Below are 14586 nucleotides of genomic sequence, written 5' to 3'. Positions count from 1 at the left end.
GCAACACTGGTGCCAAAGCCTGTTCCTTTGCCCTTTTACATCTTTTCATCAAATGCCAAGTCAGTTTCATCTTAAATTGGAAGCTTTCTGTAAAATGCAGCCAGAATAAGAAACTTCATGTGGAAATTTTTTTCTAAATGGTTAAAGTATAGCTAACATAACTGACAAAGGACTTCAGGAAAGTGCTAAGCAGACTTGACAACAGGTATGTATCACTGTTAGCTCCATCCCCAATAAGAATATCTATACACAATTATACCCCTTTCTTTTCTTCCTCTGTGCTTGGCTTGTTACCTACTTTGAAAACCACAGATAAAAAGTACACTATCATATCCAGGTATTGCTCAAGCTGCCAAAAGATAATGACAGTTCTTACATCCTCCATAAACAAATGGAAGAGAATTCTGTATATTAATGAGACATTTTGCAATTAATGATGTGCACTTTACTAAGTTTATAAACAATGTAATTATAAGCAGAATGGCATTATAAGGAGGAGTATCACTTTCCATAAAACAACTGTAAAAGTAAATTATGACTTAAGAATGATAGTATATTGAGAATCACACTATCTTTACCCATTTTGGCAGAGATAGGAAGATGTGTAGCAAATGAAGCAGATAATTGCTTTCTACCCTAAAGAATCAAGTCCTGTTTCATTCATGGAGAGTCTATGCTATGCCGGGCAAGTATTTTATTCAAATCTTTTCATAAGATGCTACGGGAAAAAAATTGAATGTATCATTATGTAATAAAGCTACATCATGAGACATTATTAATTATACTTGCACATAGAATCCTAAATCTGCCGTAAGTAATTTTTTTTTTAAATCCTATTTTTGAAACATTAACATTCTCACTACTCAGGGTATTTAATTCAATAAACAAAACAATTTGTCTTAAAGCACATATATTCCAGGAACAGCATCATTTAGGTCCACAGATCTTTACCTTACAGTCTGGATAACATGTGTTAGCCACTGGCCAGAAAGTTCAGATTTCATCTCCCAGCCACCATACTGTCTTGATTCTCCTTCTCTGAGGCTGAACGGAAGCAAAGCTCCACGGATAAGTTTTACCAGACAGTGCATCACTTCCTGAATCATTTTCTGCATCAGAAGAAGGGAAAGAAAAATCAAGCAAAAAGCTCCATCGATGTGCTCAAGCAGCCACGTACTTGCTATACACAGCAGCTTGGAATATATGATTTACAGGTGGCTTCACATGGTAATGAGTAGAGGAGAAGGAGGTATAAGGGCACGCAGATGATTTAAGAAATCTGATTTTCAAGATGGTGACACTAAAGCATCTTGCTATGAAGCACAATTGAAAGAAAAGTGTCGTGTTCCCCCCCCGCCCCTATAACTTACCTTAAAATCATTTTGTCTTTGTCTAGCATTTTTCTTTGATCTTTCCATTTGGCCAGATTTTTCAGCAGTCTTGTGAAAACGAGAAAATTGAAAAGTGTAAGTATCTCATAATCACTGTTAAAATAATTCTGAAAAAGAGTTTTCAAAGTGAAGAAGTGAAAACCCACAAGTTTATGATGCAATTATAAAAACTAACTCATAGCACCTCAATAAGCAAAGACTATATATATCAATAAACTCTTACTTACTGTAGGTCAGTGCACTAACGTTTAATCCCAAGGAACAATGTGTATTTAAGACAAAGTCAGAGATAAGCTCATAGCCCAAGCACTACAAACTTCATGACATCAAAGTTTTCTCACTGTTAGTGAGAGCTAAAACATATATAGTCCAATTGTGCATCAAGTTTATAGGAAGAAACTGTATTTTCTCACCATGGAAGCTGCCCAGAGAAGGACATCAATGTGAAGTAGGAGACAGTTCTTGGAATAAGGACAAGGGAAGATTGAGGGGTTTTTGTTTGTTTTTTAGGAATAGAACAGCCTTTTGTTGACAGTGCTTTTTAAAAAATTCAACTAACTGTAAAAGAGACTCTGCAAAATAATCAGCATCTTCAAGGACAGTTCACTTTGAGGAATGTGAGTACACTTTTCATGAGACAGTTACAGTCGAAGAAAAACATGGTTTGACTAGTAGTCTTCCTGTTTGTAGTTCTAGCCTTCTGTGGAGTCTACTGAGAACACAGTAAATTATACTGAAAAAGTTATTTCAAATACTGGGTTAAGTACAGATGTAGAATTTTGTAGTTAGAAACCCTCCTATTTTATGTATGTACAGCAACATCTACTGGACAAGAAGTGCAATAACATGACAACAGAATCACTTTACTTTCTAGTCATTACTTTCAAATGATATATTTTTCAAATTCCCTCTTTAGCTAAAGCATTTCAGATTTAAGGCAAAATAAACAATTTGAAGTGAGCAAAAATTAGAGAAATAACCCTGCTTAACAGTTTCAGAAAACACATAGATATGAAACTCTTGTACTTTAAAGCCCTGAATTAATACAGTTTCAGACAAGGAGAACAACACTCGAGTTATTGCTGCATATAATAATGCCTTAAAAAGAAAATAAGCTGTATTCCTTTAAACCTCAGGTAGCAACTTAAAATTCACACTGTTTTACAGCTGGATTAAAGAAGAACAAAAAAGTCACAGGTCTTTGATACTTATTTTTTTCTTCTTAGTGGTTTTGCTGAAGACCAATCTTAAATTCTTCCTGCACAGACAGACCAAAACTATCTTGTGGTAAGATCAACGGTTACTACTCACACATGTGATTTCACCTAGAGTGATTCAAAGAACTCAACTTTTTAAACTGTTGAAAATATCACGTAAATCTTTAACTGACAGTATTTTAAGGCATATAGCTAACCTTTCAGAAGTGAAAAGAACACTTCCCCCAAAGCCCCAAAAACCTACAAACTAAACAAGAGAAAATATAGCTTGAAATTCATATGTGGGGATTTTCTTCCCACATTTTTAAAATGTCTTGAAGACTTGAATAAGCTAACCAAAATGACCCTCTACCCCACAGGACTTTTCTTAAAAAACTGTAGCAATCACCTTGCTTCCTGAATGAATAAATAGCAAGCAACAAAGTAAAAGAAATTTCTTCATGGACAATTAAAATCTGTACGGTTTCTGACAGAAAAACTTATAAACCTTAAGTCTTGAATGTGATGTGTAATGATGCAATGATGTAAGTCTTCTAGCTTGTGCCACCCCCCTCCTCCCCCCTGTCCTCAGCTGATTGTGGCATGCAGAACAGACATAAGGAACCGAGGGCACCATCCTTCCTCTGTCCCCAAGAACTTGAGGGGCTTCTATAAAGACCAAAGGAGCAGAAGAAATCAAATGCATGGGGATCAATTTCTCACAATCTCAGAATCTGGCCCAACAGAAGGAGTAGATGTACCTTAAAGGCTAACAGGAAAATTACCACCTCCTCTTTTTTTTTTTTTTTTAATACATGGAAACAATGTTTTGTTCAGACATGACATAAGATCACTGCATTTTCCACTTGTAGTCATTTTCATGAGCAGAATTTCTCAGCCTTGTTTACAGTTCAAGTCTCAGTTTCTCTAGAAATTGCTTTCTTTTTCATTGTACTTGGAGGAAAAAACTACAATAACTTAGCAGGTGAAAGGAAAGCATAAAATAAGCTTCCAAATTTCCTTTTCCCAAGGTTTTTATTTTACTTTCTACTATAAGCTGCAAAGAGTAGTAGATATTTATGGCTGCAGTTCTGCTTTAGGAATAATTTTGTAGTGGAATAGTGTAGCTGTAATGACTTAAGGATTTAAGCACAGTAGGACATGGCACAGCAGGATAAAATCGTCTCAACAAATTAAATAAGGCAACTGTTAAACAGATACGTTTTAGATTCACAAACTTTTAGGTTTGATATAGAAGCTGATCTGAATAATATACACGTCCAAAAGCCTGCTTATTTTCCACCTGCTCTGTATTATGCCAACTGTCTCTACATCTCTTTACAGACCTTGTATTCAGAGATTTTTAGGACCCAGAATGTGGGAGTCCAAACTGTAGTTAGCAGGACTTCCCAGTGATAGCTATACAGATGAGGTGTGAACTAGTGTCTTATTCTCTGTTGACAGAACAGAGAGCTGCCTTACACTACACTTCAATCATGGGGTTGTCTTTGTCAAACATGCTCCTTGGGAATATGCCATCACTACAGTTCTCCTTCTGGAGAAGAAACAACATGGCTTGGGAACCAGAAGCGAGCTCTCTGTAAAACATAACATAGTTCTGTGACCAAATTTTAGCAATAACACAAACTCCAAAGCTATTTATTTATCTGGTAATGATTATGATTGTCAGCTGGGTAAGCCACCCATATCAAATTAATTATGAAATGTATCCTTTCAAAATCTGTTAATAGTGTGCATATAAAAATGGCACGTCATGAATCACTACTCTTTTTTCCCTCCTTGCTTCTTGGATTATCAAGATTATATTTACATAATTTGCAAAAGCCAGATCATCTGAGCAAGAAGGACTAGAAGGACAGATGACTGCAGCTGACTGCACCTCCAGACTAAACTCCCTATAGTACGTCTGTGCATACCACTCTGAGCCTTGGTCATTTTGCAACTCTGGTCTCGAACCTATCCTCACTTCCAAATACTTAAAGCTCAAGAAATGAGTACTCTTGCTGCAATGAAAGGAAACAATTCTTTTCTGCATGATTGTCTTTTATATATCTCTATCCTTCATGCAATTTGCTGTTTCTTCAGATCACCAATGAAAGGCAGCGGGCCAGCTATGAGCAAGAGGTGAAACTACACAGATATTCCCTCCAGCATCTGCAACGCACACAGACACACCACTGGCAGAATTCTAAGTAATTCCACTGTACACTTTTATTCTTTTAAAAATAAAAATCTCACTTCTACATGTTAGTATTGCAAGACACCTTACTAGTCAAGGTACCATCTCAAATGTGTAAGAGTCCACATATTGTTTTATAAGTCTCTGATTAAAATAAGTAATCACTTCTTCCAGTGAAAGACAATACTTCAAACATAATATGGAGTTTTGTTACTTAAAAGTCATTTATATAGAAGAATCCATACCTCACTGAATAAACTTCCATTCACGTAACAAGTCCAGAGCTTCCAGAAATTGGGCAGCTGACTTACAACAAGTTTTGTCAACTTTTCAACAAATACAACTTGATGAGGAGCTTTGTATCGCCAAGCTAAAAGAGGGTGAGGGGATGGAAAAAGCAGAAATCAAAAACTTGGAATTAATAATAAAAAATGTACTACTATCTTGCTGCTGCAAGTATAGTTACTATACAGTATATATAAAACCTTTCAGATAGGAATGAAAAAATTTAAAACCCTGTCCATATACGTGTACACAATTGCTACACATACAGGCTCTTTCTTCTCTTCTCCTATGCTTACAAGGTGTGAACACTATGACAGCATACAAAGAATAGGCCCCTTTGTAGGGGTATCTAATGCAATCCACCTAACAATCCATTCAGCAGGTCTTCTGTCTTCAAATCACTCTAAAAGGTAAGGTAATATGAAAGCAATCAAGCCGTTAAAAGTTTCAAATGATGAGGTGGTGATGCTGAAGAAGCAAAGCTGCTAGGATGGGCTAGTGATAAAGGCAAACAATGGAAACTGGAAGATCTGCTTTATTTGCAGTTCAAAAAAATTTTCCATTGTGGCCAGGGGCAAGTTGCCAACCTCTCATCTTCATTTCATTTGTTCGGTAAAGTCTTTTTATCTGAAAAACAGGGGGGATACCAACAATCTCATTAAAACTCAATAAACATATCACTAATCATATAGTGAGATTCCTGGATGAACAACACAATCACAACATGTAATACTGAGGCATCTCTCACTTCACAAACCTACTTACACTCCTGGTTCACCATCTATTAAAACACATCAGGAAAATAGCTTACATTTTGGCAGCAGATAAATTTTCTCAGTTTCTTATCAAACAGGGCAAAAAGAGGTTGGCGGGGAGGTAAAGAGAAAGCTGAACAGGGGCAGAAGAAAAGTACTAACACAGAAAATAAATGAAATACTTTTCTATAACCATCTGTCTTCTCCACTGAAGCTTTCTCAATTACGACATTTTAACAAAACAGGGTATTGTTATAAAGAGACTTATATGTCACCTCAAGAATTACAGTCCACATTAGAACACTTGGAAAAAGAAATCACAGATTTTTTGGGGAAAAAAAAAAAGAAAAAAGAAAAGAACCCCAGAAAACCAAACAAAGCCACACAAAATGAAACAAAAACACTTAAAGAGGTCCATGTCTGTTGGGGTGGCGTTTTTGTGTATAAACTCTGGTCTTTTATAAATTATAAAGTTAAAAATACAGTATCATCCTACATGACTCTGTGGAAATGAAGAAAAATATTGGGCAAAATAGCACTTTTTGTCTTCACTCTGCTTGAGAATATGCCTACACAAGACAGGAATTTACCAGTTAGGCAAAAATAGCTGTGTAATAGCACATTAGTTAACTACCAGGCTTCACCACAGCCTTGTTATTTTATTGCGTTGGTGGCCAGTCTTGAATCTCCTTGAAGTACAGTATGCCTTCAGTAGCATCCATTTGTCAAGGTAAGGGTCAAATATCGGTCCATCTCTTTAGTGGGTGAATAAACATTTGCAATACCCAAAATGTTCTTTTTCCTCAGGGGCAAAAAGTTTAGGGACTCTGGATGAGTATTTGAAAATCACAATGGAAGCCCAAAACTTGGAGAGAGACTGACATAACTGAAGTATAACTCTGCTGATAGTGACGCCTGTGTTTAGGAGGCAGGAAAACTTCAAAGCTCAACTAGCAAAGCTCATAGTGTGGACATAGATAGGATGTCAGAGCACTACTTTTGATAGCTTGGTTTATGACTGTCAGAGAACTGGTCTAGACCCAAGTAGCAGAAAAAGTCCTCTTGTAAATTGTGCCTATGCCAGAAAACTGTGTCAACGCTGCTATAGCATCAGAGGCTCTGTAACACCAACAAGCCCCAAGTTCTAACCAAAAGATTTCAGCTCATCCAAGAAACCATTTCATCTTTTCCAAAAGCTCCAGCACCAACTCAAGGTTATAACCAGGGGCATTTGTTCCTAGGTGGAAACACACTGGCAAGATTCAATTCATGTATGAAATTCTTTTTCCCCTGCAGGAAGCATACTTCAGGCTTAGTCCCAAGCCTGCATAGGGCAGACATTCATTACAATAAGCTCCTGCACATCATGTCAAAAGGACATTCTGGCCATAAATTCAGGATATTTTGACTTCTTTGCTAGAGAAAGCTCCAATCTATATTAAAGTAGAAATTTGCTTTTATTCTATTATAATCTGTGCTATAACATCCTAAAGATGAAACTAGAACTACTGTTTACATATCCTTATGAAAATATGCTCAAGCAAGAGCTGAATGTTATTTGAATGCTGCATTTTCAAATTAAAAGTAATTTGTTCAAACAATCTCATGGACAATCATTGTCAATCACATTGAGGAAAAAAAACCCCACACCAAAACAACCCAGAGACACCCTTCCTTAAATTTGCTAAAAAAACAGAAGGATGCACAAGCAACTTGAAAACAGAGCACATCATGGCTAATCACATCCTGGGCTGCATCAAAAGAAGTGTGGCCAGCAAATCAAAAGAGGTGATTCTGCCCTTCTACTCTGCCCTGGTAAGACCTTGCCTGGAGTACTCCACCCAGCTCTGGAGCCCCACCACAAGAAGGATGTGGACCTGTTAGAGCAAGTCCAGAGGAGGGCCATGAAAATGATCAGGGGGCTGGAGCACCTCTCCTATGAAGACAGGCTGAGAGAGTTGGGGTTGTTCAGCCTGGAGAAGAGAAGGCTCCAGGGAGACCTTACAGCGACATTCCAATACCTGAAAGGGGCCTATAAGAACGCAGGGGAAGAACTGTTCACAGGGGTTTGTAGCGATTAGATGAGGGGTAATGGTTTTAAGCTAGAAAAAGGTAGATTTAGGTTGGACATTAGGAAAAAGTTTAGGACATTAGGAAAAATATCTCTGAAGATATTCAAAACCTGTCTGTACGTGTTCCTGTGTAATCTGCTCTAGGCTAACCTGCTTTGGTGGGGGAGCTGGACTAGATGATCTCCAGAGGTCCCTTCCAACTCCTACCATTCTGTGGTTCTGTGAAAAAGTTTTTTAATATGAGGGTGGTGGATCACTGGAACAGGTCGCCCAGAGAGATAGTGGAAGCCCCATCCCTGGAGACATTCAACGTCAGGCTTGATGGGGCTCTGAGCAACCTGACCTAGTTAGAGATGTCCCTGCTTATTGCAGGGGGGTTGGACTCATGACCTTTAGAGGTCCCTTCCAACCCAATACATTCTATGATTCTATGGCATATTTGGAATGGCAGCTTCTGCACTAGTATCACAAACGGTTGGTTTGCTTTGGCTCTCTGCTCAGAGAAAAACAAGGATGGTAGAGCTTTCAACTGTTCTAAACACGTGGTGTTCTAAACATGCAACTAAGTACCAATGAACTCAACTTAGAGGCAGCTCATTCTGACTCTAGGGTCTTTGCAGTGAATTGGGTTCCTAAGGCATTATGATGCTCTGATCCTCCAGTTTTCCTTTAAATCCTGGTTGAACCTGCTGGCTACAGAATCTGCAAAGCTTGTTGAAGGCTTACCTTTTCCAGCTTGTAAAAGGTTACAGACCCATAATTAATATTGTAAAAGCAAAGACAACTGATTGAATTAAAATTGCCTCCCATAGATGCAGCTATTTAAGCAGAGCCACATGCAAAAGAATTCGAACAAGGAAAAAATAAAATTGATTTTTGATGTTGCTTCCTGTATTAAGTGCTGCATGTGTATTAGTGGACACTATCCAACAACAACCAGCAATTTAGTGTGTCACTCTGTAACACTTGTTATTCAACTTCATGCAAGGTTTTGGGCTGAGAAAGGACAACAGTAATACCATAATGTAGTTACTTGGTATATGTGTATATTTTGAAGAGTCTATATAATTTATATTTTGAAATACAAACATTCAACCTCAAACTGTGACATAATTTGTTTTGCATATGAAGGTACACTGTGGCAGCACAAGAATGTACAATTCTCATTATTCTTCATTCTATGTTCTTGAAAGAGTCCCTTCATTCCTCCTCTTGCTCGAAAAAAAAACCAACAGATGTTTATAGATGTTTCTTCAAGTAAGTCCAAAGAACTGGCAGAAGAGCAACATGAAAGCAGACCAAAGCCAGAAAGTTCTTCATAAAACCTCACTTTCTGGAGAAAAGTACTTTGGTAAGAAATGACCTATCCTGTGAAAAAAAAAGTTTTCTGTCTCCAGTGATGTCACTACTTCAAGACTCCTGAGGGTCTTGAAGACAGTTATGGCACACAAGGGCTCAGCTGGTTGTGGACACACTGCTCAAGCTTAGTCACACACTTTTGTTTCCCTTTCTGAGTTTTCAGAATTAGAGAACAAAGACTAGATATGTGAAGTCCCAGAAGAAGTAAATGCAAGGAGAGCCATCTTAGCAAACACACTCAAAAGGTAACAGCAGGAAAAGGTGGTAGGCAGTAGGTGGTTATGTATGCCAAAAAAAAAAATATTCTGGTTTTGCAGGAAAAAAACCTCTTATAACCTTGGCTATATTTTAAGAAGTAGATTTCTGCTCTTTGCTTGCAAAAATCACAGAGGACCCCTTTACTAAGCAATGGTAATGCACAAGAAGAAAGAATTTTATTTGGAAACAAACAAACCAAATACACAAAATGTGGGTTTCTGTCTGAGTTTTTTGATTACACCACACACTGGACATAGGGAACTGCAGCTTTGTTTTTCCAATTAAAACAGCTACCTACCATCATCACGGCCAGACTGAAAGCTGCCGCCCCTTTTCAATGAAGCAGTTTGACTAAGATGGCCAATTGGTGATGGACGCACATCACTGTCCAGGTCTAACATGGGGCTATGGAGCAATGAGTTGCCTAGTGAGAGGGAGGGGAAAAAAAAGTTAAAATGGTGTTGCACATCAATTGACATATGAAATTGCACACTGCATGTGGAATTCTAATTTAATTCTGAAGTGATATAAGACAAAGCTATCTAGTGAAAACATTCTTAATCTTGCTTATTTACACTGTCTGTTCATCTACATCAATGCAATTCAGTAATACCACTATTGACTTCTGTAGCAAAGCCAAAACTGGAAGTACCACGTGGGAAATACCATTCTTTGGTCTGCATGTTTCTCTGTTTTTACTTTAATCAATGTTTACCATTAGTTGCTTGAAAGCCATGGATGAACACGTATTTATGCCATTAGCGACACAGCATAACTTTTCTTCTGGTGCGTGTCTAAATATGCTTTTCAACAGCAACAGTTTCTTGTGCCTCCAGCTGAAGCAGTTAAGGGCAGAATGTTCAACAACTTTTGAGTTGTTTAACCTGTGCTGAGTTCAGGCAGAAAGAATCTATCCTTCATGAAGCAGATGAACTAATAGCATCATATGCCTGTGTATGTCTGTAAAACACCTCACACACATATATCCACAGATTGACCAATATTTCCCAGTGAAACAGTTACTGTTACCAAATAATTATTTTTGTCTTTCGGTGCCTGACCATATGTAGGTCACTATTAGCATGCCCTAAGCAATGATCTAATCTGATGGAGATGGACACTTGGAGTCTAATGCACATTCTGGAAAACAACCATACCGTAATAAGCAGATCATGATGATTTTTAATGTACTGCAACACTGACAACATTTCTCAAAGTCTAAATTGCTGCTTTATGCATTTCACCATACAGATACATTTCTGAAAATAACCATCAAAAACGATTTCAGCATTGGCCAACTTAGCAGTATCAGCTAAACTTGAATTAATCCCAATTCATGAAATTATAAAACAGTCCAGGTTGGAGGGGACCTCCAAAGATCATCTGGTCCAACATTTTGTGGGAAAAGGAGCCTAGGTGAGATTACCTAGCACCCTGCCCAGTTGAGTCTTGAAAACCTCCAGTGATGGGGACTTTACCACGTCCCTGGGGAGGTTGCTCCAGTGATTGATTGTTCTCACAGTAAAAAAATTTCTTTCTTATATCAAGATGAAACCTCTCCTGGTAATCCATGCTGAATTTTGTAGTGAGAATCTCAGTGCTTGAGTTTATATTGCTTGATCTTTTCCATCAACACCTACATTCACTTAAAATGACAGGAAGGCCACATAGTAAGAATACCAGCTGCAACATTACAACACTCAGATTCAAGAGTAACACAAAGTAAAAAGGATTTGGAGACTATTTATTCTGAATTTATGCTGCTGTCAGACCATTATGGCAGTAAAGATACACCCAGTCACTTCACTTCAACATCTGGGGCCTAGAGAGCAATAGTAATTATTATGAAACTTATCGCAAACTTCCAATAGGTGACGGTATTGGGTTTTAGTTCCTCTTGAAAGAAGTTCTTCCTCCCATAATTCTTTAAAAGGCTTTCAAAGAGATTTCCTGTGGTCTTTCACTGCGGCCTCACCGAGGCATTGTCATTATCGAGCTGTTGGTTCCTCTATTCATCTTACTACTGTTCATATTATGAAACATTAAGTAAATAGATCCATTGATATGCAGTTCACAATTGTGACAGACACACTGCATTAACTGACTTGGTGAACTCATCTGTGCTATCTTTAGCCTGTGCTACGATTTTATTGACTATTTAAATCCTACACCACTTATTAAAAACAACTGATCTTTATGACACCTTTAAAATTCCTGAGTTTTCAGGAATATGGACTGCTACAGTGATTTACTATCCACCATCACCATGGAGAAGTTCTACAATGAGTTTGAACAAGAATTTGGGCAAATGCTTTTCTGTCTGAATGAACTAAATACAGAATAATAAGGAAAAAATCCTAAAGCTATCAGAAGTTTTTAAAGTAGGTATGTATGTTGCAAGTGCAAGTAGTTAGTTATGGACACGTACTATGCTACCATTTATGTAACAGATCTGTGGAAGGTCACACATCTGCATCTATGACTTCTAAAACATATCTTAATTATTACAAATTTACAACATTAACTTCTGCGAAAACATTCCAGCAAGCCTGCAGAATGAAGTAAAAAACCTACCAATTTCTTCCTCTCCAGATTAAAAACAAGCATGCATTCAATATCTTACAGAGATTCCACTCAGAACAAAAAAGAAAATTGTACAGAAGACAAGAAATTTTAAGTGCCTCACATAGTTCTTGGGCTTCCGTAAGAATTTGACTCAGAGATTTTACATATCTACATATTTTATTTGGGTGAAAAAAAATACATGCCAAGGACAAATCACAATTGTTAGAGGCATTGCTAGTTAAAAGATAATACTAAAAAAAACCAAACCCCAAAACAAACAAAAAAAAAACCCACAAAAGTGCAGCAATGCTATCTTCACAAAAACTACAATTAGAAAAAGCCATGATACACCTAAATTTCCCCATTCAAAGTCTTAACATAGAAGTTAAACTCTTACCCTTCAAACACCTTGTTAATATGAGGAATTTCTTGTAAACAGATTGCTTCTAAAAATGACAGTGCAAATTAAACCTCAGAATTAAGACAGACACACCAAAACATCTTAATGTGAATTACTTCAATTAAAACCATTTGCCTGAGGTAGCTGAAAAACTGAAAATTCTGTATTGCTGCTGATACACTAACCTCACGCCACCCAAATGGTGTATATATATTCACCAGTAATAGAAAACATGTAAAGAATACTCTCTTGTTCCACCAGAGAAACCACATCATCGGTTTGCAGCCGTACCAGGAAAAGAAAGTTTAACATGAACTAATTTCTTAATTGGTTGTCTAGCATTACAAGCAAGTATAACACAGCAGCAGGGAACTACAACGGCACATATACCCTCAGGACTAATAAACATCTGGACTACATTAGCAAAGCTGATTTTGCTTTCACCCAACCAGAAGATAGCGCTTGAAGACTGCACACTAATACATAAATCTTGTAAAAAACTGAGAGTTAACTTACAAGCAATTTTTCTCCCATCCCAACTTGCTCTCTCTCTGGAGCCAGCAGCTTAAATTTAGCAGCATAATGTAATACAATGAATTAATATTAGCATGGACTGTAGTCAATAATATTTATAAACCTAAATAAACTCCCCAAACAATAATTTACTGCAGACTCATTATCCGATTTGTGTACTATTTCTACATTCCTAGATCCTGAATATAGGACAGCAACAATCTAAAGTTTCAAGGAATTGACTTTACTGTAACAGGTTTTAAGATGTTGTATAAACAGCATGAATAATACATTCCTGGCAGATCCTATTTAAAAAAAAAAAACAAAAACAAAACTGCATGTTTGAAGTTACAGAAGTATTTTTTTTCCAAAATACAGCATCTATATGGAGTATATCTGTCAGTGATTCCAGTGCCAACTGTATATTTATCCAAGGAAACACAGGAAAAATAAATGTACTACATTCTCCTCTTCTACCAAACAGCCATGACAATTATTTTATAATAATTAAAGCCTTATTACGTTTACAACTGGAAAATCATGAGAAGATCAAATATGAAGTTTTAAGGATCTTAACATCGCTTTATTTTTTTGGTTTTAAAGGATTTTACTGGGTTTCAACTTTTTGTGCACAGATATTTTAAAGTTATGTAGAACAAAACAAAAACATACAGATACTGTGCGAAATATAAAGAGTTCAATGATTTTTTTTAGACATCCTACTGTTCTGCAGTAAGAGCTCACCAAAATAAGGACCTGAAAAAAAAGTGTGCCATGCTTTTTGGAGGTCATTAATTTGTGCTTTCACTTCCTGTAAATCAAAAGTCACCTATGCTGACTCCTAATTGCAGGTTTTCTCTAAGTTTTCTCAGTACTGGAGTTGCTACAAGGTACTTATGTGCCTCCAGTACCTATGGCTGACGTACACACCTTGACACCAGTTTTTAGAGGCTACCTGCATGCAGCATGTTGCAGCCTCAGTGAAAGAGATGACTAATGTGAAGTGCGCCTAAAATAGATTTTTCCATTATTTTTAAAACAGACAATAATTTGAATTTTTTTCTAGCAGCTTTACTTTCTTATTTCAAAACTATTACCAAACTGAGTGTAAAAATTGTTCTACGATACCTGTTGCTTCACAGCTCTGCTTGGTTTTTTTCCCCTCGCAGTCTTACAGGCAGAGATTTCTTGTGGGACTAATACATCTCTTGCCTCCCTTCTGTAACCCAGCCTCAGCCACTCTGCAATTCTGCCAGCCCAGTACATCACTTATGTGACATTCAGCTAAAGCTTTTTACAAAAGCTACTGGAATAGTTGATCAGGGGATAATATAGTGCCAGTACTTTTTGCAGTGACAAAGAAAATTGTTAACAAGTGACCAAGCTCAGGCTGAGTAGTTTTGCAGTGTAGTTTTCCACAGTAGGTCAAACATCAGTCATTACACAGACTCTGTCATAAATCAGCAAGATTTAAAAAAAAAAAAAAAAAAAAAAAAAAAAAAAAAAAAAAAAAAAGAGACCCTACAGATGTGTAACCAGGTGAATACAGTTACTGTATTCTTTCATCCATTATGTATCTTACAGTGATTTTT

The 14586-nt window shown here is 37.1% G+C and overlaps 1 protein-coding gene across 1 annotated transcript in view; it reads right to left on the bottom strand.

The window, feature by feature from the left end:
• EXOC2 (exocyst complex component 2) overlaps positions 1-14586 on the bottom strand; it is a 113877-nt gene that overhangs the window by 52857 nt on the left and 46434 nt on the right. The window contains exons 11-14 of the mRNA XM_009948124.2: positions 9815-9940; positions 5033-5157; positions 1371-1439; positions 952-1109 (exon numbers count right to left, since the gene is read on the bottom strand). Coding sequence (XP_009946426.1) covers positions 952-1109; positions 1371-1439; positions 5033-5157; positions 9815-9940 — 478 coding nt within the window. The remainder of the gene's footprint in view (positions 1-951; positions 1110-1370; positions 1440-5032; positions 5158-9814; positions 9941-14586) is intronic.

Source organism: Leptosomus discolor, chromosome 8 (genome assembly GCF_034619465.1).
Source record: "Leptosomus discolor isolate bLepDis1 chromosome 8, bLepDis1.hap2, whole genome shotgun sequence".
NCBI lineage: Eukaryota > Metazoa > Chordata > Aves > Leptosomiformes > Leptosomidae > Leptosomus > Leptosomus discolor.
The sequence above is the reverse complement of the archived record's forward strand: the minus strand, read 5'-3'. Positions and strand labels throughout refer to the sequence as shown.